Source organism: Mugil cephalus, chromosome 6 (genome assembly GCF_022458985.1).
Source record: "Mugil cephalus isolate CIBA_MC_2020 chromosome 6, CIBA_Mcephalus_1.1, whole genome shotgun sequence".
In the NCBI taxonomy this organism is placed as follows: Eukaryota; Metazoa; Chordata; class Actinopteri; order Mugiliformes; family Mugilidae; genus Mugil; species Mugil cephalus.
The window spans coordinates 15,675,490-15,702,616 of NC_061775.1; the positions used below are offsets into that span (position 1 = coordinate 15,675,490).

At 40.4% G+C, this 27,127-nt stretch overlaps 1 protein-coding gene across 29 annotated transcripts in view; it reads left to right on the forward strand.

The window, feature by feature from the left end:
* ptprfa (protein tyrosine phosphatase receptor type Fa) overlaps nucleotides 1–27,127 on the forward strand; it is a 211,834-nt gene that overhangs the window by 81,699 nt on the left and 103,008 nt on the right. For all 29 annotated transcript variants that reach the window (XM_047588233.1, XM_047588235.1, XM_047588241.1 and 26 more), the window contains exon 5: nucleotides 26,133–26,321. In XM_047588233.1, the coding sequence (XP_047444189.1) occupies nucleotides 26,133–26,321 (189 nt within the window). The remainder of the gene's footprint in view (nucleotides 1–26,132; nucleotides 26,322–27,127) is intronic.

The window sequence follows — 27,127 nt, forward strand, 5'->3', positions numbered from 1 at the left end:
ACATTAGGTGGTTTTGAGAGTGCCACATATGACAAGATATGTAATATTCAGTCCAGTTTTCTCCCAGTTATAAAGGGAGTTGTTCAAGTTTCTGTTCTTTTAGTTTCCATTTTCAAAATATATTTCAATTATGGTCGTATATGGTAATTACTCATCATCCGGATTATTAAATCTGAGCTTTGCATGTCCAAATAGTGTGTGTTTCTTTTAATAAAAAAGGATAACACCTCTGTGGTGCTCTACTCACAGCCTGTGTGTGTGTGCGTGTGTGTGTGTGTGTGTGTGTGTGTGTGTGTGAGGGAGGGAGGGAGAGAGAGAGAGAGAGTGAAAGCTAAAGTGAGAATGGAAATACAAAACAGCGAGCGCAATAAGTGAGAATGGGCAGGAATGGGAGATCAGAGAGCGAGAGAGGATGAAGACGCTCCAGAGTCGACAGCAGGACTCTGGGTAATGAGAGTGCAGCATTAGTCATGAAGGGAACCGACGGAGAGAGCTTAAGGGGATGATGGGCGAAGGAGAGGGGGGTGTGGTGAAGACAGCAGGAACCGAATCCAGTACAATGTAGCTGGAGAAACGGAGGGGAGAGCAGCTTCTCACGCGGGGGCGTTTCATGCCTTCCTTCGGAAAATATCGTACACTTTTCTCTTTCGGTTGATTGTGACACTCCAGAGGGGCCATCACTCCAAACAAGCCTCCTCTACTTGTTATAGCCCCGAGTCGTACTGCAGGTTGCACTGATAGGCGGTGAATCAGCATCAGTGTCTTTTTAAATGCTAGATTTCTTTCCCACATCTTTGCCGTTTCTCTGCTGTTCGCTCTGTAATAACCAGTCTCTGTGAAGTATTTTATGGCCTCCGAGATACCCTGCCTCAGGGCACTTCCAAAGTAAAGGTGGGTAGCGTAGAGACGGGAGTGCCGGGGCTGTATTTTCTTCGGCAGAGTGGATATCTATATGCACAGTGGTGACGACACTAAAACTGTTAAAGCATCTAATGCAAGCATTAATTCAATCACTCACTCTAAAAATCTTATGCAGTTTTTAACAAGTTCAATGCGACTTAATGCAAATGGAGTAATTGAGATCTGCATCAGTCACTCATCGCTCTTTTGCCAGATCTCTGAACACATTCTCACAATTTACAGTCGGATGCATAATCGTGGCCACGGGAGGTATTAGTTAAAAGAGTTGGAGTGCAAAAACTCAAAATAGATCACAATTGTTGCTAATGATATGCTATTTACAATTACGGTGCAAAACCATGCCAACTGGGACCAATAACGTGAAGTGAGTTCAGTCTCTTAAAATATGAAGTGATCCCAGCAATGATGAAACAAAGCTATTTCAGAGGCGGAAGATGAGAATAATTAAAAGGAAGCACAAGACCAACAAAAATATCAGGTGCAACTTGATTGTAGTAGATTCACTGTAGCCACCCTAATGAAGGAATTCAGAGAAGTGAGCTGATGTTCTTTTTCTTTCTTTGATGCGTGCATTGGTGTATACCCACTATAGTATAGAAGTTATTTAAATCAGATTGGATGTTCCTGATTGTGTATGCCACGTTTTGTCACGTAGTCACTAAACCCTGAGTGATCTCCATCACCATGTCTGATTGGAGACATATAACTCCAAGCATTGTCTTACATTTCTCTGTGGTCTTTGTCCTGTTTGGTTCTTCTGAGCAGCACTATCAACATTAATAGTCCACAGTAATATTGTGGATTATAGTCAATATACACCATCAATTCATCAATGCTGCCTCCCACCACACTAATCTATCCTCAACCACTTGCAAAAGTTTTCTCCATGGCTTTCCGTGGATGACCGTCTACAGGTCATGGTAGTTTTATGAAAGCCGTCTAGGAAAGTCATGGTCTCAGTAAGTGTATGGAAAAAGGCTGCCACTTTCAAGACGGAACATCAGTCAATCAGTGCACCAGATAGTAGACTAACACAAAGGAGGAAACGGCAATCTGCATGATGAGGAGCACTGAAAGCAAGTCCATTGAGAATTCCTGTCATTTTGTAAGAAACATTTTCTTACAAGAGAAGTCACCTTAGTCGCATAGAAGAAAATTTCCAGAGCCAACAGCAGAATGAGACACAGGTGCATTACTGAAAACTATTGTGAGATGGACTGTTGTGTGATCCATGCGTATCAGATGTAGGGATGGGCATTGATAAGATTTTATTGATACTGATGCCATTATCCGTTCTGCTTATTGATACGATTCTTTATCTATTCCACTATCAATTCCTACTGTGAATTTTTGGTTTAGAAAAAGTGGGCATTCACGGTTTCCTGTAAACAACAGAAATTTTATTGAGTTTACAAACTCTCCTCGTCAGTACTATGGAAGTGGTTTGGATTTCATTGGGTGGATGTGGAACAAACTTCGTCCGTATGCAAGGTTTTCAAACAAAGATAACGGCCAAGTTTAGCAACACAACAAATTGATTCGGCCACCTGAAGTACAAGCACAAGCCGTGGCATGACATGAGTTAGCAAATACGTCTGGAGAAAGCAGCATTGTTGACAACAGACACATCCTCCAGTAAATTAGGGTCACCAGACATCCTCGATTTCTGGGGACAGTCCCCATTTTGGATGACCTGTGTAGCATGTTGCGCACAGACTACAACTATTACGGTAGCCGGTTGCGCTGCTATTGGCATTACAGACATAGTTTAAATGTGTGAAGATATGAATAAATACGTCAAAATAAATGAAACCGTTTTTTTATCTCCGACCTGTAAATGTCCCTGGATATCAATTCAGAAATCTGGTCACCTCACGTACGCATTCAGTCAGTCTATTCCATACGATAAGTAAGTAAGTGATGGAAAGATATGGCCGAATGTACTGCATTTCACCTGGCGGAAGACATGTTTGGGTAGTTACTTAAGTTTTTTCCACAACTTACTACTTAAACCTAATGTTAAGTAGGTTATTTGACTGTGCTAACTAGTATCATCTTAGAGCTCTCAAGACAGAATAAAGTGACAGACTGAGACAAAAACATGGATCGGACTTATAACATTTTTTATCACGATTTTTATCATTATCACCAGAATGGCAAAATGTATCAGGATACATTTTTTTTTAGCCCATATTGCCCATCCCCACTATCCACAAACATTCAACACTGAATTGTTTGTTGGATCTCCAGAACGTGTTATTTAGACAGTTATTTGTGACTGATTGTGTGCATGATCTGAAAATATTGTTTGAATTGGAAGACAGATAAAGCTGTCTTGCTCAAGTTTTGCCAGAAACAGTTTGTAAATTGTGTTTCCTGTAATGATGCCCGGGTTGAAAAATAACCCTCCAGTAAACTTTATCACAAATTCAGGCCAGTCAGGTGAAAAAAGAAGTGAAAAGGCAGCATTAAGTTACAAATAACTTAGAGAAACATTGTGTACAATAGGCCTGGCCAACTACCTCGCCTATCTTATCTTTACCTCACTAATCTCTCTCTCTCTCTCTTTCTCTCTGTCAAACAGCCTTTTTCTCATGTTCTCTTTCCTTTATGAGTAAGTTGCCTCAGATGCACCCAGGCACCTGTTACATCCTGGGGGGAAGGGCAGCATTGGAAAGCGCACAGGGGATTAAATGTAGTGTTTTGGCTGTCAATAATGGGAAAGTCTTACTTTCCCATCAATGAGGTTGTTACTGGATGTGTATGCCGCACTAGGGAAGGTTAGAGAATTTAGATAAAAACTCTGTGTCTCCTGTTTGGGCGTGAGAGGCTAAGAGAAAGGCTTTAGAAAGAGCAGAAGCATACATTTGCACACCTTATTATTGATAAATGTACTAATAGTTACTACCTGTGTTAATAGATGTTTTATAAATATGCATTGTTAATGTATTCATGATTCATTTGGTGATTGTTCGGACAATCTTTGAGATAAGATAACAGAAATAAAAGGAACAAACACAACAAAGTGATGCAAAACAGAAATACTTAAATACTCAAATGTACACTTGATATAAAATGAAGGAACCAACATCTGCAACCTCGTAACAGAGGAAGATTTTCTGTTAAGACTCCAGTAAAATTACACTAAACCTCTAGAACATAGATCTTCAACAGTGGATCCTCAGTGGTACTACAGGGGGTCGCAAAATCTTTGGTAGATTAGACATTTTTTATACAAATTTTAATTTATTTAAATACACATTAACATGAATCCATCATAATTTAGTAAAGGGATAAGGGATATCTTAATATTGAATGCAAAATGATAATAATAATGTATATTTATAAATAGCACAGGGCCGAGTTTAATATAGAACACAGTGTTAATCTCTCCATCAGTTTTAGGGGTCCTTGGGCTGAAACACGTTGAAAACCCCTGCTCTAGAAGTACAATTTCTACTGAAGAGTGAATGCTTGAACCAGCATTAAAAAAGTAATTAGAACAAACACCAAAATGATGTGAAACCAGCCCAAATCATGCTCATCCTGTCAGCTCACTCCTCAGTCCTTCACACGGTCCAGTTATCTGATGAAATTGAAGCCTGTGATAGATGATAGACAGAACCAGAAGCCATAGAATTTAAATAGCATGTTAGCTATGCAGTAAATGCCCACATTTCAAGGAGCTTTACAAAACAAGGGCTTGAGTTCAGTAAGATTGTGTTACAATTTACACGTTGCTGCTGTAAAGCACATCACATTCTCATCAGGAACTGGCACAATTACTTACTGCAACATCAGATTTTTTCGCTTAATGTTTTTTTTACAGTTGTATTGCTTTTAATTTAAAGCTGTTGGTACAGTGTTAACTATGCTAGCTCAACTATTATCTGTTGTGCATCACAGCTGTCGCACAGCACCGGGAGACGGCATGAGTCTGTAGCTTAGTGTGGCTGGCGTTCATTGATAATGACTCGTAGCCAGCTGCCTTTTCACTGACTGTCTGAACACACCATAAGGTCATCCTTGCTTGATGTTTGTCTCTTGGGTTGGTTCTATGTCATCTTGCAGACAGGACATGTCAGTGCAATACAATTTAAGCTTGATTAGGTTCAAGGCTAATGACAGGGATCTGCCTGGCATAAAACAACGCACCAAAAACAAAAAATGAGTACTGCCTGCACTCAACATGACCTGTCTTATTATCTGTTACGCTGTTAGGTGATACCAGACTGGTCTTTGAGCTCTGTAGCCCTCCCTTATTATTGCAATGTGTTTTTTTTTGTGTGTGTGTGTTTCTTTTTTGATGGCTTGTTAACGAGTTATGTCTCTACTTTGGCTTTCTTGTTCAAGGACCCGTGAACAAATAACACGACGTGTCTATTCAGTGTTGCTTTTGGTTTTACATATAAATCCACTGTGCAGAACATCTCTTTTTTTATAATTTCCTAAATTTGTGGGACAAATAAAGTTGTTTTTTTTTCTAATTAGCTTCATACTTCCAAAACTTGCTGGAAACTTGTGACTCCTGACACCTGATCTCAGTTCATGGTGGTGCTGCTAGACTTTAAGGTCACATAACTGCTGCATACGTAGCTTCTTGGAAAAACACAATGCCGTAACCCTGTCTTGTAACCTTGGATATTCTCCTCCATGTTGGAAAGCAGTAATAATGTACAAGCAGTGCAGACTTGTGAAATGGCTTAAATTGGTACATGTGAGTAACCAGCAGACAAAACCTTCACTACTGTGCTCGACGCCTCAATCTTCTCCTGAAATGTGGATTAAAAAGCAGGACGTCACAGCCTCTGCTACTTTTTTTTAAATTTCTTTATCTGTTGCTCAGAAGTTTCCTTTCTTTATGAACATCTTACCTTGAGAAAGTGTGTCTCTGTAGTAGGTCCTAAATAAATGTTTTAGGTAAATGTGCATCCTAGGTTCTGAGTTCAGTTCCCTCTGCTGACTGGGGCCTTCCTGTGTGGAGTTCTCACTGTGCCTACGTGGTTTCTTTCTGGATACTCCAGCCAAAGACATGCTCATGTAGGGTTGGGCGGTATGACCAAAAATGTATATCATGGTATTTTTAAAAATTCTGATGGTATCACAGTTTTTTTTTTCCATGCATAATCATGAGTTCACAACATTTGCTACTGGTTGAGAGAGGAATCAATGCAGTAGATTGACTAAGGATGAACAATTTTTCCTGTGATGATGCAGAATCCCATGCTAGTGGTAAACAGGTTTGCATGGCCCCGTGTTAGCGCTGCCTGCTGATGTGGAAATCTGGGGATATTTACAGTTTGGAGAAAAAAAAAAAAAAAAATGTTATCAAGATGAAATGAAGAAACATAATTTATTCTGACATATTTATTTATATTTAAACTGCTGCGTCTGTAATGTCAATAGCAGCTTGACTGGCTACTGTAATAACTGTAGTATTTTTTTTTCTTGGAGACAATTTTGAGTCCGACACGGCACCTTTCTGTCCGGTCCGGTCTGAAACAGTGTCTCGCCGCACAACATTCGGTGTATACTGGCATACCGGTGAGCCGGTATATGAACAATTCAAATCATAATGGGAAAAAAATAATGAACTGTCTCATCTGCTGTTGCTTTGTGACAGAAAAGGTCTTCCAAAATGAGAACGAAAACATTTGCAAACCGTGTCTGATATTCAAAAATTGTTCTTTGTCTGAGTATTCCTCTTGATGTCGGCAGTGTTGCGCCAAGAAGCAAAAACAGACAATTTGACAGGAACAACCCACTGGGTTTTGCTCACGACATCCCCACAGTGTGCTCTAACAACATTAGACTGCTTAACATCTTCAGCGGGAGAGCTTATCAGCCATGCATTAAGGCTCTTTGCTAACAGAGCAGTTAACCATTAATGGGGAATCAGTCAAGAAGGCGGTGTTGTGAGCAGCCGGCATGTCTGTCACAACTTCAAATGGTAAAAGGAAATTAAAATGGTGTAAAATGAGACAGGCAAATTTCTGAGTTGAAATGACTCTGCAGCGGAGCAGAACAGAATGAAAGGCCTTTCACTTCCTCGTCTGCGAGGGGGTGGCGGTTACTGCAGCCGCCTTGCATCGACAATATGGATCTGTAGAAGTGCTTGTGGCCGATCAGTACTGGGTGTTAAAAGGAGGCTGGCGGGGTAAAGGACCCAAACATCACCTCGGATGTGGTTCCAATGTCGCACTCAAGGGGACTCTCTGTAAGGGTTGTAGTAATCAAGATATAACGAGATTATTTATTAGGTTTCGTCCAATATATAAGGCGTAAAAGTGGCCTTTTTCTAACTCTTGATTTGATTTGTTTTGAAGTCCTCCATCTCCAAGCCTGTCATCCAGCCTTACTTGCGTTCGTGACTAGACTTCAATGGTTCCCTGCAGTTAGCACTCTTAGGCTGGCACTCCCTTCTGTGTGGAATACCTTTCAGACAAGCATTAGACAGCGCTGAATGCTACAGACAAATATGACAGAATCCAATGCAGTAATTTTAAGCTCTTGCCTACTTTATGCTTTTGTTTTCCTCGCTAAGTACAGACTATTATATTACATATGGGATTACATAAATGCCGAGCATAATGCTGCGGTGTCTCATGTTCACACTCTGACAATATGTTATGAAACTTAAGACGGACCAGCTCTCAAATCCCTCCTGGAATCCTCGGCTCTCTCACGACCCAGGGCACAGAGGTGAATGGACACACAGGTCATTAAAGGGATACCTCTGTGCTCCCCCTCCTCCCCCCCGCCCCCGCCGGTGCCAGGAGGGTGTTTTCCTCCCCGGCTACTTGTTTGAATGTGGGAGTTTCTGTGATGCACCATTGGACTCACCTGAATATGGCAAGCCGCTGCGCTATTAGCATTCCTGAGTGGAGGGCAATGTGCACTGCCAGTAACGGGCTGGCTCAACGGTTTCTGTCTTAGGGAGGACAGGCTGAGACACTGGCACTAACAAGAAATCTCATAAGTGTCCAGGGAACACATTTTTTTTTTTTCCCACACTGTAAGTGGTGAAGAAATATAATTGACTGAAATTCAGATTATTAAAGTAAAGTAGTGCTTCGAAGTGCAGAATAAAGTTTTATTCCTTTAATATTCCTGGCACTTTATTTATTTGTTGAGGGAGGGAAAACAGTAAGCTATACTTAAACTAATAGGTCATTCATATATATTCCACTGATGCTTTGTTCACATTTACATTAAGACCCTTTCTTCCTACACTCACTGGGATTTTAAGTTTACCTTTTTCGAATAAAGTATAAATGTGTTTGCCTTGAGAGATATCTCTAAGGTGTCGAGTGGAAAAAAAGAAGAAGTCCAGCCCGACCCTGACTTATTGTGTAAATGTCAGGTCATTCAGGTTGGCTTGTTGTTCAGTTTGATGACACTGTAGAGAAAAAAAAAAACATGAAAGAGCCTTTTGAGGTCCCTGGTACAACCTGTATCAAGGCATGTTGGCATAAAGTTCACCAGTTCTAATTATAATTCTTGTGTAAGGAGGAAGAGCAGCCAGGGACAGACCTGCTGACGGCATACCAGACTGAAACCTGTAGTTTCAAGGACAGGGTGCAGCAGGCTGTCCCTGGACAGGAACAGGTGAAAGTGTAATGTAACGAAGTCAGCGTTGCAAAGGCGAAGCTGGAAAAGTTCACCAGTGTTGTAAGAGACAAACCAGACACGGTAGCTAAAAATGATTTATTAAAACATTTAGTAAGTGAACAGGCTACTATTTTGAAAAAGCTGAAACCAGTTAAACGAAACACAATTCAAGTATATGTTTAACACAAGTGAGTAGAGTTAAATATTATCTTGAACCGCTTTTCTGGTTTCATTTTAAGGTATTAATTTTATTATGATTAGTTTCTTTCTCCCACAGACAATAATAGTAATAATTAATTTATTGAAAAAAAAGAAGATCTATGAAAAATCTACGACCTACCCTGGGCTGATACATTGCCGAACTGTAACTTAATAAGAAATGAAATAGTGTAAATGTGAACATCTGCAGGGTAGGAGTGCGATGTTTACCTTTTCGTTATGCTCCCACTCTGTTTGCTTTGAGACTTCAGGTGACTGCAGCATTTTGTCTGGAGGCGGTGTACCCCGCGCAGACAACTACGCTAATTTGATACGAGCTAATTTCAAGCATTGAAAAAGTCCACAAAGTCAGTCGCTCATCAGCAGTTCATTAGTTTTAATTAGCACCGCCTCTTCACTTTGTTAGTACCAGATGGATCAGAACTGCTCGAGTGTCGAGTTCGACGCTGCCTTCAGACGGAGGTTGTGTTTACTTTGCTCGCGGTAGAAGAGGCCATATGAACGGTGCTCTATAGTGGGACTCAGAGTCTTGTAACTGTACATTTCTGATAAGAGTCAAATTCTCCAGTTGCAACGTGGGCGCTAATGTTTTGTTTTAGACGAGAGAGAAGTAAATTTAATTTAGCTTGGATTTAGCCTTCCGGTTGTCTTAGGGTTTAATTTGACTTGTTTCTATACGCAATTAACATAAATGTGGTCTCCTCCCCATGGAATCTGAAAAGTTACATTAGTTAGAAGACGTTAGCTAAAGTTGTGCAACACAGACCTAAGTGGTACATTTTATTTTGGGCTTTGTAAATAAACAGATCTGGTCAGCTTTTTTTTTTTCTTTCTTTTTTTTATCATGTTAAATGCTGGTTCAACAATAACACAACTTTAAATCTCATTTCTCCCAAATGTGGTTCAGCATACTTCTAACTGAATAGACTGAAGACATAGAGGTTGCTGGATTGTTATTAGAGCCTTTTAATCCCCCAGACAGAGATGGAGATGACACCTAGACAGCAGAGATTCTGAAGGAAAACCAGTCTCTCAGAACTGAAGAAGCTACTTGGATGAGTGGCGAAACGTCTTCAAGAAATTCTACAAGTCCAGTTGCCTTTATTGAATGCCTTTTGGAGTGCTGAATGAAAAGAGACAGGCGCCCATTTGAGACAGACCTACGTACTGATGCTGCTGCATCTCGCCAACCTTTGTCTTCTTTTTTCATCTCTTTGACTTCCTGTGTTACTGTCACTACTCAGTGTGGAGCTTGTATATATGTTGTCTGCATAACATCTGCAAGTACGATTTCATTTACTTCTTGTGTCTCTGCAAAGACGAATGCAGAGATGATGGCAAATTGAGTTGAGTTTAGATTTGTATTTATTAGTCTTGTGTTTTTTTAATTTATGTAGGACTATGTTTTTGATTGCATATTAAAAATGCAGTTGTTTTTAAAACATTAAGTCTTGCAAATAACTTGCACCAGCTGCAAAAATCACCCCCTGCCTTGCTTCTGACATATTCCTTAGTGAATATATACGCTGATGGTCAATAACAATTTGCAATTCGATAATGTCACAGTTCTTGTGACAATTCCATGTTCTGCTGGGAAACATTTGAACCTGGCATTTGTGTGGATGTTATTTAGACATGAACCATCGACCTTGACCCGGCCTCCAAATTCACTAGATCCTAAACTGATCAAGTATTTGTGGGATGATCCACAGAGGCCCCTCCCTTCAACCCATAGGACCCAAAGTCCCCCACTAACACCACAGGTCACCCTCAGAAGGCCCATGTCCATTCTCTGATGAGTCACAACTGTTTTGGAGGCACAAGGGAGACCTACACAATATTAGGAAGGTGGTCATAATGTTATGCCTGACCTGTGTATTTTGACAATCAGGTCAACGTCAAACTCTTTCTAACACATGAGCAACAAGTCAGGGCCACTAGATACGACTGAAAACGTATGAAACGTGTTCTGTGTGACGTGTTTTATATGATTATTAAATAGATAAAATCTCAACTCTGTGAACATAATAGCAGCAGTGCACCATCCGTAGCAGCAGGACTTTTCACACTAGTCTTGTTGCTGCATCCATCCACTGCTAGACAGATTACAAATTACAATTTCAGTGTTCCCTGCTGATATCACGGGCAACACTTTGGCCAGCTGGCCTCCTCTCATGGGCCCTTAAGATTGGTGATGTTGTTAAAGTGTATTTAAAGCTAGACTGGCCCCAAAGCCAGGACCCTACATGCTGTAGACACGTAAAAGATTGGAGACTGAGGGCAGTGGAAAGGCGGGGGGGGGGGATGATGGAGTGGACTGGGTCCCAGGATTGAACAGTGCAGCCATGCCACTGTTATTATTTCACATGAACACACCACCCCAACCTTCACACACGCACACACACGCGAGTGGATGTTCCACATAATTATTGTCATCCATCACCCATGCAGGCTCTACAGGCCATCCACAGCCTAGCTGTGGATTCAGATGCTTTCACCAAGCTCCAGGAAGCACACAAACCATTTTTCTCCTTCTGTCACATAGATGTGATTGCAATACTGGAAGAAACCAGCAGTTAGCCTCGCGCTGTATACCACAATTATAACTACCGTGTCAGTGTTAAGGGCCGTTATGTTACTTTAATGCCGTCAAACAAACTAAATCATCGTTGTGAGATCACTGATTAAAAGGGCTGAGTCACAAACCTACACAGATCAGGCATAACATTAAGACCAGCTTCATAATATTGTGCAGGGCTTCCTTGTGCCTCCAAAACAGTTGTGACTCATCAGAGAACGGCCTTCTGAGGGCGTCCTGTGGTGTCTGGATACAGGATGGTGTTAGTGGGGGTCTTTGGGCCCCTGTGGGTTGAGGGGAGGGGCCTCTGTGGATCAGGCCTGGTGCCTGGTCTGGTCTAGGTTGGTGGTACACATCTAAGTAACATCTACATGAATGCCAGGTTCAAACGTTTCCCAGCAGAACACTGTATTGTCACAAGGTGGTCAATGCTATTTATTTAGTTGTCAGTGATCATAATGTTATGCCTGATCTGTGTAGTTAATTATCTGCTTCTTTCTTCTTCTCACATATAAGGCCTGAATGAATGGGTAGATGTACCGTAGATATAAACCATAGTGACGCTGGGACCGAACTGTTGATTGCTATGACTTCAGTGGCAAAGAGAGACGTGCGGCCTGGTTATATAATGTATCCGGAGGAATGTCATCAGCGTCTTATGCTAATTGTGCATCTCAGTGAGTGTGTGTATCGATGTGTCATGTCTGGCAGCCGCTCCGTGTTTGGACATTGGAGCCTTGAATGGCAGCAGGCTATGACAGGAGCCCCCTGGGAACGTCAGTGGGTTCCTTCGCCGTGGTAATTAGAGCGGACAGGTATAGATTCACATACACAAACAGGCACCCAGAGTGAGAATTCAGTGTAGCAAGTGACCAATCAACTAAATTGTCATTGTGCAGGATGTGCACAGTGGTAATGCTGAAATCAGTGTGAGGCCAAGATCTGTACCCTCCTGTTTGCCTTTTACAATGAAATCTCAGTTTATTTTCTAGGGACCATGCAATGGTGGAATTAAAGGAGAAGACCTGTTCTACCTCTCAGAATTACCTTGCTCAGAAAGATGGATATCAAGCTCCACTGGGTGAATAATTCTCTCTAAATAGGAAAAACCCTCCCCTATTTTAAAGCTGCGTTTCCAGGTCTGCTCGGCCGTCCGCTCCTCTGCTCATGGCTGCGGTTCTGGAACAGTGAGCACCGAAATCCCGACTAAACACAGTTCGATTGGAGCTTTACCAAACATACATACTCGTGCTCTCCAGCTACCAATCTCACGCCAGCGCACACTCTCAGATGTGTAGCTCTGAAAAGGAAAACACTGCGCATTGTGCGTGAGCAGATGTCTGCAGAGGATCCTCCTCTGCTTCGAAATTTCTGTCAGTGAACATTGTTGAAAAGATGGAAAGTAAACTCCCAAGTCGGCGTTCATTTATTTTGATGCACAGTAGACTTCTAGGTCTGTGCTCAATAAAGGCTTATTTCAGTCCTTGGAAACAAAATATGCACAGATTCAAGTGTTCCATCCCCAATCCAGTGTGTGTTCTTTTAAGAGAGCATATTTAGCACAGGGTTGATGCCGCTGAAGTGACTTTCTGCAGTAAAGAGATTTCAGACTCCGCTATCTGCCATCTCCCTCAGCTGTTTATCTCCCCACAACAGGCCCAACACTCGGCTTCAAGGCTCAAAGGCTCATGGTGGCAAATATAGCCTACAATTCACAGAGGCACGGGGAGATACATTGACAGAGATACACATGCATACGCACCCACACAAGGCATATGGCGCCTGGGTGTTGCACATTGATAAAGAAGCAATTAAAGTCATCAGATTTGAGTCTTGTGTGAGAATAGATGCTCATTTACTTACTGGCCCTCCTCTCTGCCTAGACCTCTGCCTAAGTTACAGGTGACATTGAGAATTAACTTATCCATCCAAGTTCTCAGGCGGGCCTCCGCAGAGGATTTGAAGCACAGTCCTGTCTGTAAGTAATGTCATCTCTAACTTGAGGACACTTTCTTTAACTTTCTCATCATGCTGTGCGGACCATCTGTAAGGAAGTTACCTGCCATGGCATCAGAAGACAGAATGACACTCTAATGCTCCCCATGGGAAACGGTGTCATTGCAGCAGACGGAAAAAAAAAAAGGCTGAATTATACTCCTCTGTGCAGGTATGGCTGTACTTACCTCGGATTGCAATGGTATAGAAGTTCATTTTTGATTATGGTGATGATGATGATGATGATGATTATTATTATTATAATTATAACTGTTATTCAGTTGAATTAAAGATCAGATAATCAATACATAGACAGTATAAAGATGGATGCGGAACAACTCCTCAAAAGTGAAGCCCAAGCAAGTACAGCTCCCCCTGGTGACAGGCTGCAGTATAGGCGAACTTGCGATGTTTCCTGCCATTTCAGGTAGTTAATATAATGTTGGTATATGTTCAAGTGTCATTTTTTGCACAAGTTTCATTTTAATTAGTTATTTGATGCTATAGAGACAGAATGTGACATAATGGTGACCAACAGTTGGCACGTCAACCACTCTGTAAAGTGATCCCGTGGGACTGTGACTATTGTAAAAACAAAAAATTTAAAAATAAGCGCAGTGTATAATCCGACATTTCCTTGTAACTGGTGGAAGTACAGCAGGCCGCAGTATTAATTACCACACTGCTCGTATCAAATGGAAAATAGTGGTAGTTAGGCCAATGCAAAGGTGTGGCCAGACATTGTCCATATTTACACAGTCTCACTCCTGGTACAGGTAAATTCTCTTTTGGATTTGAATTTGAATTTGGATCTAAATATGCAAGAATGTGCTCTAAAAATGCAATACAAACCCAAGAAGAACTTCCAGTGGATTCACTTACAGTGATTTCCTCATGAATCTGACCATGTGTTATTAACTAGTGACAAACAAACCAGAGGGACTACAACCACCAGCCCATTAAATTCCAGTTCCACAAGGAGCTATACAGAAACAGATGTTAAATTTAGTCAAAGATCTCAAATATGTTATGCAACCAAAACACAAATCTGTAAGGAATGATTTTATACTAGATCCACCACCTGAGACTGCATACCTTTATGTAGCTAGCAGGTTTCATAAATCATACATGACTTTATGAAACCAACACCTGAACATCCACAGACACCTTGTGCTGCAATTTGTCAGCTGTGGGGATATCAGAGATGGAGCAGAATTTGAATGTTGATCTCTAAGTCTATTTTTTATTTCTCATGCAACTATTTCATTGTCTTCAATTAAAACACTTATAAAACTATGAAGGTCTTGAATACCTTTTGGAAATGATTTCCTGTTAACTGCATATTTAATGGTCGTCACATCTGTTGCATTTCTACCAGGTGTACATTGGGTTTCCCTGTAATTAGCTTAGTGTGTTCATGCCGTGTGAAATCCCATTCTTGGCAGCCTTAATAATAACCACACTGTGATACATAACACTACTGTTGATTATGTGCTATTACCAGTGGAAGTGTCAAGGTAATGAGGGTGTCAAATATTGTCTCCATGTCTTTTGATGCGGTGGCTGTGTATGTGCGTTGTTCTGTTTAACACACCACTGAAAGTGCCGTTGTTAGATGTGCAGCTCGGTATGAACCTTTTTCAACGTGCTATTTATATCCCGGTGAGCCCCATAATGTGGATTGTTGACTGTCCTTTTACGGGTTGAGCTGAGAATTTGTTGATTCTAGTTGTGCAGGAAGACTCATACATACTCGGCGTGTAATGTGAGTTAACACATCACGCATATTTAATATGTTTGCCACCATGTCTGCCCAGCTTCCAAGGCTAGCGTGCTATAACATTCTGAGTGGACTAGAATTTTTATTGCACAAGTATTAGTGTAGACATGAATTAACTTCGTACTAGGGATTCCAAGAGTTCAGATTTCTTTTAAGTCAAATAATATGTTTGGAAGTCAAATTGACAACGACTACTCACTGATGACATCACTAATAAAATCCCAGCAGAAAGTAATGCTTTGCAACAATAAAATCTAAATTCTTGACCTGAATACATATTGACAGGCAGCTCATGTGTTACATACTGTATAGTGCAGATATGTATAGCCTGTATAAAAACAGGCTGCAACTCAGCACCATCAATAGCATTTAACAGTACTCCAGTACATGTTAGATGGAAGATGGAATAGTGGGTACATAAAATGCAGTATTTCTCTGAAGCTTTCTCCATGAGTCCATGACTTTTATTGAGAGGATATGGACCTTTCCCACGCAAGTGTAAGCAAGAGTACTTTTGTTGTATTTTAGGACTGATTTACATATTTTGCGTGTCGTGGTAGTATGGGCTTCATCTTCATCTTTGTTTTCGCACACTTGATGAACTGGTGACCCACTGGACTCCTCACCTGTCTTCAGGGAGGCGCCAATGTTGTTATTGACACATGATCAGCTATTAGCCAAAGCGTCATGGCACAGTAGTGTAGTCGACTAGCCTGTCCAATCCCTACATTTTACCAAACCCAACATCAATGGGGCAAATACAAATACAGTTAATCCCAACTAATTGTGCAGATTGTCAGTAGTAAAGTGTAAACAGTGTTGTGAACTCCCCAGGTCTCTGAGACGGGCGGAGGGCTTGTCTTCAAATCCTTAGCTTCAAACATGTCCTGCTAACAGCCTACTATGAAGTGTGTATCTAAGCTGGATAAAGGTGTGGTTCTCTGTGTTTGTATTCATAGACTGCACGTACACACTATATCAACGGAGCATTTGATGTTTTGCCTGTTTTGATTCACCCTGTCCTTTCAGAGCAGTCACTCCCTCCTGCGTTGTTTTCCGCCCGCTATGTCACCTGCTGTTCCCAGGCCTCGTACACAGACCTGATATCATTCTGCTGATCAGATGCTGCAGTTCAAATGCCCCTTGCACACCACTATTCATCTGCCATATGGTCTGTTAGTCTGTGAGCTTTATGATGCTTTCTCGTGGTCTCTGTCTGTAATTCGTCCCTTGTGTTTGTTTGACCCCCTGGTTTTGTACAACCAGGATGGTAAATTGTTTACTTTCATCCTCTTATCTAGGAGTATATGAAAAAAACCCTAACCCTAACATTTGGCTGGGACAGGAACATTTGCAGAGTCTGGAGCTATTCTGGAGTTTCTGAAATATAGCTCTGGTAACTGAAGATCATCAGAGGATGAATCTCAATGGGTTTTTCTCAGAAACATCACCATCCTTCTGTTATCACCACCAGGCTGAAATCTCTGTAATACCAGAATCTTATTCCCAGATTGCGTAGAAATGTGCTTTAATGATCCAAATGTAAGACCAGAAATATATCAAACATCATTATGTGTATTTCAGGTTTCAAGGCCCCCATAACCTTGCAGACTTTATGTGTATGTTTGTATTTTTATTTTTATTTTTTTCTGCTGGACTAAATGTTTCCCATAAGAATGGAACACAGAACATGTGGGAGCTGCTTGTTTTTAATTGGTGAAGCAACTGGCAGATATGACTTTCTTGCCAAGATCTCTCCCTCTCTGCCTTCTCCTGCCAGTCACCCCATGCACCTTCTCTCCTCACACATTTACTGGCTCTTTTAATTTGCCAGGAAGATCCTCTTTAAACCGTATATCTCCTCCGGAGAGGCACTCTGGCTTTTGTTTGATTAAAGTGATGGGCAGAGTGGTTGGACTGGCGAAAAGACATAATAACGCCCAGAGACGCATTTGGTTTCCCCTTCCAAGTTTCGTAGGTTACCCTCTGTCTGTCTGCTCCTTGCTGGTGAAAATTTCCCCAAGTCCCAAAAAAATTCAAGGTGCTTTGAGGCCAAGAAAGTACAAAGGCAATTGCATATGCAGTATGTGCACAAGCCAACTCAAATTTACCGTTCTCCTATCTTTTTTTCCTGCAAATTTATACCTTGTATTTTAAGTGCTGCTATGTACACACAACCACGATTCATGTTAGCTCCACCAGACTCTCAAGAAAAAAAGTGTCAAAGAGTGTCAAAGCATTGAAACTGAATTGCACTGGCAAGGTCTTTGTCTGATTCAAAGGGTAAACGGTCTTGTATTTATATAGCATTTTCTTCCAAAGCACTGACTAGCGTACACAAAGTAAGTCAGCCGCACACTTAAGCAACAACAGAATAATGAGCCTTAAAATAGTAACATGTATAAGTGAGATCAACTTGGCTGTCGTTGGTTAGGGTCATAGTTTATCGTGGGTGAAAACTAATTTCCATCCTTGTGGAAATTTATGGAAATAGTTGCCACAGTACAAGCATGGTCTACATGGGAGCATCTTGTTTCTCTTTGCAGACATGCTGATTGTTTAAACAAACATCTGCATATTACTATAATATATTATGAAATGTGTAGAAGAAATGTGCCCAGCAGAAGAAGATGAAGACATAGAAAAGTATAGTCTTTCTGCTTTGACTGTTCCCATCATAAGCACCATTGTTTCATGTCCAAAATATTCCCTTGCAGCCACGGCCACTCGGGGAAAGTCCGGAGTGTAAGTGATCAGGCTGCCCAACAGGCCCGTCTGTTTGCACCACCAGGAGTGTAAAGGTGCAGGCATCAGGGGAAATTCTCCAAGCCTGGCTGCATCTGCGCTTCCTCTGTGCCGGCATCAGCAAGAAAGTTACAAAAATATGGTATCATTTAGCAGCACCAATCTACAAACCTTGTTGTTCTCAACTTTTTCTCAGCCTGTCTATCGCAGCAACTTTTTCCACAGCCTTTTTGGGTAGTCAGAAACTGTATTTCTTTTTTCCAATGTTGTTCTCAGTCTGGTTCTGTTAGTATCGGCGGTACTGTCCAGCACTTATCGAGCAAATGCCAACAATGCAAAATGAAATGTTGGCTAAGAGAGACTTTCAGCGACAGAAAATTAAGTTTTATCTTTATAGACAATGAATCTTTTAGTTTTTTGCATCTTTGTAATTCTTGAGGTGTGATGTGAAATCAAATACAATCATAAATACGACCAGGAAACTGATAATTGTCCCATGTTTTCTGGGTCCTGCAATATGAACCTGCTATTTGTTCCTATAGATATGATGTCCAATATAAGGTTGTTGTATTGAATCTTTCACCAAACACTTTGTATGGGCACTTATAGTTTCAATTTAAAGAGCTTATATGTGCCTTTTGATAACAACAAAGGCAGAAATTACAGATACAATATATTTATATGTACTTCCAACTACTCTCCTTAGTACATTGGTATAATCAAACTGAAAAGTTTTCTTTGCCTCATGGCCTTTATCATGGTGTGTACGGTATTTAACTGTAAGTTTTGTTTGCATTTCATTTGGTGTGTTTTCTGTTTACACCTCTAAACTCCACTCTTCAATCAGTGCCCATCAGGTTTCCTATTGTCCCGAGGCTGTTTGTGATCTGTTAAATGTTTGGTTCACATGAAGCCAGAACACCATATCACAGCTCAGTATGCACATTGGCTCATTTGGCTCTCATTAGCCAGGCCACTTTACACAATTACAGTAAGCAGGAATGCATCCATGCTGCACTTGTAACTGCCTATAACAGTGTATTAAACATTAATTTAATTTAAAGGGGTGTAAGTGAGTTTTTCCATTCCTATTACACAGGATGACCATAATCTCCCTGTGACCAGGTGGTGGACTGCTAACATTTTACTTTCTGGCATTTGTTTTCTTTTTCAGTTATCAGGATACTACGAATGATATCATATCCAAAACATATCCCATCGAATACTTTTTTTTAAAGTTATCCCGCAACAAACTATACAAATGTTTATCATTTATAAGTAACGGCTTTATAAGGTGATGCTAAATCATTTAGTGCTACCTCAGTACAGTACACAATTTTTAAGAATTATGAGTTATGAGAACATGATTTACAAGAATGGAAAGTTGATGCAGAATTGGAAAACACAAACATAAAGCACCTTAAATTTTGTAACCACAAAAATTAACAGTTTTTATAGAGGTTTGGGAAACCTCTATAGCAAGCAGTGCAAATTTTTCACAGTTCGACAAACATAACACCAAAAATCCTAGTATTTAACTCAGTAAGAACTAGGGGTTGTACAGACAAGTCGATTTTATGAGTTTACATTCAGCTCTATTGTGTTCTCTTAGATGGCATTATTGGTGTCGTTGTAGACAGTTTTTTTTTTTGTCCTTGGTGTCAGTGAATGCACCATGAGAGAAACAGAAGTTATGGTGAGTTGAGAGTTTGCCAAGCGAGAGCCGCACATTAGAAGTGTCAGACTGACGGTGTTAATGGTGTTGGTGCGTTCAAGCTTAAATAAACTTGTAGAAATGCCTCAGTAGCAGGTCAAGAATATAGATATATATATATATCACTCTCGCAAAGCATTTTTTTCTACTGTGTTTATATTAGTGCCGTCATTGGCGACTAGTCAGAGTCGGCTTTTGCCATGTAGTAGTGGACTTTAAAAAGTAGTTCAGCCCCTAATGAGAACATGTGACAGTTCACGGAGCTGTTAGAAAAAATATCTTAACACATCTTGGTATATAAAACAACCACGTATGCTGTGCAGTGGTGCTGTTCAACTACAAGTTTTTTTCTGTTTTCATTTGGACGGCGGGAAGGTTGTTTTTTATTTTATTCTTACTTTTTTTATTAAGGATGCTGCATGAATGAGTAGATGAACACCATGGACGACCATGGGTTCCTCTTACCCACTTTCATCTTGAGCAGGCGTGTTATCTGTCTTTTCAAGCTGCACAGACACATAATGAGGAAGAAAAATGAATGAAGGAGGAAATTTAGAGAAAGCAGTTGGTAAAGAAAAAAAATAGCTGCATTTTAAACAAGTTAAGCTACATGTAAAATCATCTTTACTATAAATTAAATTTGTGGAGGTATGTGGAGGAATTTCTCCTTGAAGGTTTTGTTCATGTCCTTCTTGAGGTCAGAGGTTTTGATGTGTTCAGTGATGGCCATCTGGAAAAGAAAACCAGAGACAATGTCAAAATGACCACACTTTGAGCACTAACTGAAGCGACATAGCCCACGTTGCAGGACGCTAAAGGTTTTCTGCCTCACTTGTCAGAATAACCTTAGCAGACTCAACAGGGTCACAGCTCTGTGGCACCAAATGTGAATCAATAACACTGCTCAGTTAATAATAAGTAATGAAATTAATGATAGATTAATGACAGGTGATAGATTTAATCATTCAGAAAGTTGTGACAAACAGCGTTTTGCTTGTTTCTTGCAGTGTTTTGCTGATATGAGAAGTTCAGTCAAACCTCGGCAAGCACAGCCTTCTTTGTGTGGGAGCAGTGGGCGCAAATTTTTACCTCTACCATTGCCATCATTAATTATCTGTGCACCTGAGGCTGATGCTAACTCCTGCTGGATTCAGCAGGCTGCAACAGCATGTAAACTAAAAAAAATTATCCATGTCTCAGTTCAAGATTCGAGATTACTTTATTGATCACCGCAGGGGAATTGTTTTGTCCAAGAGTCTCAAGATAACAGAGAACATAAATGTGACCAGACAAAGACATAAGAATACGAGTCAAGGGGGAAAAAAGATTAAAATAAGATAAAAAATAAAACAATCTCCATGTCTTTTGTCAATTTTTTTTCATTTATATTTATTGCGCTGTTCTATGTGAGATGTGACGAGCTCTCCATATATGCACACTGCCCTTAACCAATGTATGTCACTTGGTTTGTGAAACTTACACTTTTTCTCATTTGAATATTATTAATTAAAAAGGCCACTATAGAAGGCTACTAATAAGTGTTGAGGATGCATGCTAGTTTGAGTAACCTCAGTTGCCATTATCGTTGTACCCACATGTATCAGGAGACAGCTGATGCTCAATTCCTTTCAAAACCTGCACAGCTCCTGCAGATGAGCACTTCAGACAGGGCATACCAGTCTGTGTACAATAAGTAAACATTACTTCACAGTTCAACTAGAACAACAGATAAACAACATAAATGGAATACCACAACTGCATGTGACATCTACGACACAGTAGCTGTGAATAAGTGCAAGCTGCCTCCAGTTATCCGTGAATGTTTCTGTTCCAAAGAACGACTCAGAGTAACACAAATTCACAACTGCCAACACCCTGTGTTGACTTTAAGACTCCATCCTGCTGCTGCCATCAAGGAGTCATTGCTATGGGTGAAGGTGTCTGGTCTGGTGCAGGTGGGTGGCACGCGTCTAATTGTGTCTCTGAATGCCAGGTCCAAAAGTTTCCCAGCCAAACATTGAATTGTCACAAGATGGTCAATGTTACTTCTCCTGTCAGTGGTCATAATGTTATGCCTGTTTGGTGTACCTCCACGACAAGAAGCCATGACCTCAGTGTGCAGTAAGACTTCATTTTAATGTAGCCACACAGGCTCCATCTTGTTTGGGATCAGTCCCTGACAAAAAACAGCACACACTGAAATTCAGACTAATTCAGTTCATGAATTATGGAAAAAAGTTTGACCAAAAGGCACCATCCGTCATTCTCAGGAGCTCAGTTTCACATTGGTTGCTGTTGGCCATAGCCTCTTGCAAGGATAATGAAGCTGTAGCCCCAGCCTCCCTGGGATGGATTACTTTTTCATCAGTTTGCTGCAGTTTTTTTTAAATATCTGAGTCAGCCAGTAAAACAAACACGGGACTCATAATAAAAGATGCCACTTTTAAAATATTAATAAAATATAATATTCAGCTACGACAATATAACTGCATCAATCTAATATAATGTTGACACCCTGTGGTGTTTAACTATGTAGACAAATGCAGACAAAAAAAAAAAAAAAATGCCACCTTTGCTTTTTTTGGAAATGTAGTTGGTTTGCAATACATGTAACGAGTGGAATATAATTGCCATCTAGTGGACCACACTTCACCATTTCCCGGATTCCCTGAGAGATTTGAAATCCAAGCTGAAACAACTTGCAGTCCTTCCAGGAACCAGTGGCATAATTGGTTCCTGGAAGAGATGAAGTTGAACAGTGATGCTTTTAAAATACACAATGTCCAGATTGTTTGATTTACCAGCGTTCGATACTTTTTAAGCTCTTTTAAGTTTCCAACTTTTGGAATTTGATTATCAAGCTTAGAAGCCCAACAAAAGACCCTGGAACTTAATAATTTACAATGTTGTTTGATGTATATGCGATTCCACACCTCTAACCAGCAAATGGGGCCAGAATTCCTCAGCTCCGGCTATTACGTGACTACCTGGTGCTCGCAAATAGAAATACACATACCAGCATTCGTACCAAGAAATTACATTTCTGTGCTACCGTTGATACAGAGTTTTGAATCCAGATCACAAACTAGTGTTTGATCATACAAGTTATAGTTGAAATTGTGCAATGAGTTTAAAATAGCTAATAGCACACAGCTATTTTCCCGAATTGACAAATGTCTGTTTAGGTATGTCCCACGTCCCATGTTACAACAGTTATCCATTATTATAATATTTGGGCAATTTATTAGAATATCTAGCTATCTAAAAATGTGGAACTTCATCACTTGCATCAGGTTATTTGCATAAACATGATTTAATGAGAGTGGTTAGTCACATATCTAGTAATTGCCATAATGTTTCCTGAAGGCAACATTATTGAGGAATGTCCTCAGATGTCCTTGTTGCGCTGTCACCCATAATTCCACAACCCCTCTCAGTTCATGTCACGGCCCCACACCAAACCAAGGCCAAAAATATGAAACTGAAAAATACTTAAAATATTTGAAAAAAAAAAGAAAGAAACAGAAAGTTGAGATTCAAAACTGGACAAAAAAAGAGATGTGAATAAGAAAAGACAAGATCAGATATTTTTTTTTAACTCAAATATCAAAATATAAATGAAAGTGATTCCACAAAAGCATTCCACAACTAAACTTTCCATACTTCCTTTTAGTTTGAGTACAATGTTGTTCAAAGTGAGAGCTTTCAGTATCAGACCGTTTTTCAATAATTAATTGAATAATTAATGAAATGCTTGGCCCAGATTTGGCGCCACACTTCTTAGACTATATCTTTAGTTTTATTCTAGTTTTTTTAGTTTGTTTTCTCTTTTTCTCTGTAGTTGAAAGCTTCTGCAGCTGTCGAATTCTACTGAATATGGATAGTAACACAGTAAGACTTTTACATGGGATAAAACACAAAGAAACAAAACCACACATGTCTAGGAATGTGTTGTGTCGACAGTGTGTGATTTACTTCAATGTCACACTTAAAGCATTTAAAATATTATGGTCTTATGCCCCTTTTTGGTTTTTGCTCCACCTCACTGCCAGCTGAGGTCACATCAAATGAGTGGCCTCATTTGCTCACTGTGTGGAGTGAAGCGGCTTATTGATGATGCTGGGAGTCTTCCACTAGCTTTCAGCCAGCCTGTTACTTCTCCTTCAGTCCCTGGAGTTTCATTTTAAATCTGTCACCATCTTTTCCTCCTTTTGTCACAGCCCATTCTAAGCTCTTTATTAGAAGCAGTCCCAGTGAGGCACGGAGAGCTTGTCAAACTGCATCCTGAAATGTTTGACAATTCTGCATCATTTCTATTTTAGAGAAAACCAAGGTCCATGGAGGTAGCAGGTTGACGTGGATGAATGGTTCCCCTAAAGGGTACCCTTTAACAAAACAGGCTGCTGTTTGTTTCCCAAGTTATTCATACAAAAACAAGACCATTCATGATGTCCAGGTCTTTAATGAAATATTTTATTTTCAACTATATTATGATGTGCTTTACTTGCACTGTTAAATGTAGTATTTGCTCTTTGCAGCCTTTTATTGCCCGTAACGACATAATATCCAGCTGTATTCCAGGTTAAATAGATTTTCTCCTGAAAGTGAGATGGGCATTGATCCTTTGACCGAAGAAAAGTCAGGACAATTAGACAAGAACAACAACAAAGTAACTTTTGAATACTTATTATAGATTTCTTATACTTACGCATTAAAGCATGCCTCCACGCTTCCATGGCTATCTAGGTGTCTTGTGATCTTTAAAGATGGACCTTGACTTCATGTATTAATTTTCCTATCTACTGTGTCACTTTCTTATGACTTTCAATTGGGATTGAAAGACAACAACAACAACAAAAAAAAAACATCAGTTGGGACTAAAGTGCACAGCTTTGAAACATGTCATAAACTCAGCAGGAGTTATGCATAAGTTAGCTTCAAGCACTGTGAGACAGTGACAAATTGACATGTTTTCCACTCACAGCTTACCGTATGCTGGGACTGTTCGGGACTCGGCTGCTGCTGATAGTGGCTCTCGTTACTTCTGCATGCTGAATTATTGCCCGTATGCTGCAGCATAATGAAGAGACCGATTGTATCAGAATCAGACAGACGTGGAGCCGGTAAACCTCAGCAGCCTACTGAGTTTTTTGGAAATGTGCTGCAGCAGTTTAGATATACTGCACCGTAGACCACTTTCAGTGTCTGCTAAATATTTATTAAAATACATTTATCTATTGTTTAAATTTATTTGTTCAGCTGTCGTGATAAAGCAGCCACATTTCAGACTTTTTTACTTATTGTAAAAATAAACTTGTACTGTAAATGCAATTTTCACAAAGTAATTCTGTTGGAATTGCCGAATTTATTCATGATCCTTTGAAATATGTAGGAGGGCTAAGGACTAAGCTCATGCTACTGTGACACAAAACATGTGAGTTAGTCCTGAAATACAACAAAACTACTACTGCAGTGCACACTCATATGAAAACGTATCTGCTAACTCAAGCAGAGGAACGGTCCAAATCCTCTCAACAGCAGCCAATTATCAACTTCATCAAACGTCCTGCGGTAACAGACTGAAGGAGCCTGCAAATCAACAATTTGCCGGTGAATTTCAGTGGGAAAGTTATTAGACCTTTATCTGCAGTACGCGGAGAAAGCTTCAGTGGAATGTTATTATAATATTATCAACACACTCTGAAGTACTATGAAATGCTATTGACTGTGCTGATTTATATAGGGCATATATATCTGCAGCCCACATGTGTTAATGTTCAGCTCTATTTTGTGCTATTAGTTAACATTGTTGTGGTTGTAAAGCCTGTTTCTTGTCCTTGATGTCAGTGAATGCACCATAAATGTCTATGGTATTGGCTTGGGCTACGGCTGATTGTAGAAACTTGCAGAAAAGTCTCAGTAGCTTCCTTTTTCTGAGACTACAATATGTATTCAGGTCAAGAATATAGATTTCATTGTTGCAAGGCATTTCTTTCTGCTGTTTTTTTATGAGTGGCGTCATCAGTCGACTTTAAAAAATCAGAAGTCGTTCATCTGTTGGATGGGACAGTTACGACATAATTCATATTGCACCAGAGAGAGAGCTGGAGAGCTGTTTAAAGTTGTTGCTGTGTTCTGTGAAGCATGGGCAGGGGTGTGAAATGGGATTTTCAGCCCATGATATTATTATTATGTTCCAGTCCTGGCATTTGACTGCGCTAAGCGTTTCAGATTACGTGAGCTTGGTAGTGGCCTTTCTCTGTCAGAAAGCATTTCCCTGGCACTAAGAGTGCAAGGCCCTTGCTCGTGTTAACACAGATCCATGACGAGAAATTCTGCAGAGAAATTAGTCATGCAGTGGCCCTGCACTACTTACAGCTGGATTTTACTGTGCTTGAACTTCATGCATGAAACCACACAATCTCAAAGTTACAGAGTGAGAGCTGAGACCTCATCGCTGGGTCTTTGCTGACAAACACATCCAGTGAGTGACTGAAATCTTAACTGTGTAAATCCCTTATCGTGTCCAGCGGAGTGCCAATGTTTGTTTGTCTCTTTATGTGCCACAGAGGACCAGATACCCCATGGTTTCCCCACGATAGACATGGGGCCCCAGCTGAAGGTGGTGGAGAGGACACGTACAGCTACAATGCTGTGTGCAGCCAGTGGTAACCCCGACCCGGAGATCTACTGGTTCAAAGATTTCCTCCCTGTGGATATTAGCAGCAGCAATGGGCGAATCAAACAACTGCGATCAGGTAAAAAGCACCATACTCAATCTGTCTGCACATACCTGTTTGATCCGCAATGGATATGTAGCCATATCTAATATGTGAGGTTTGCCAATTCGGTCTAGAAGTCATTTCCTCAGAATGAAATGCTTCCATATTTTCCTGTACTGTGTACCAGATCAGACGTCTGGTCAAGTCAGGTTCATTTTTGCTTCATTGTGCAGTTATCAAATTAATTGAAACTGTTGCCATGTTTGATCAATAAATGATTCCACTTGTTCGTGTTAATAATTCTCTAATTAAGGTGTGAAAACCCAACTAATCGCTGATTGTATTACCATAAAATAGTTTAGAACCGTAGCCAGATGTATCACACAGTTGGAAAATTATTTAATTCAGTTTTTTTTTAATGGCATGTGGTGACATCGTTATGTGTGTCTCTTGGGAAAAAGGCAGACACAGCTGAAAACATTTCCAGAATCAGAGCCAAACCCGTGTATGTGTATGTGAATTGTGTTAGTCGCAGACAGGAAAAGTAAAATACACACTAAGCTTAAGATGGAGACAAATGTTTCCTTATATACAGCGTTACCTGGGCAGCACCTGTGTGGGAATATTGGTTTGCCAATAGTGCTTAGCACACCACAGATGGTGATGAATGGTAAAGCGCAGGCAGCAGTCTGAAGGAACTCTGTGTGGAGGATGCCAGCAAAAACAACATCTTTCTCCAGTAAACCAGCTCACGGTGGAGCTGGATGACTCCTAACCAAGCTCCTGTCAGTTCCCGAACTTCACTTTCTTTGTGAAAATAGAAATGTTTGCCAAATATCAGG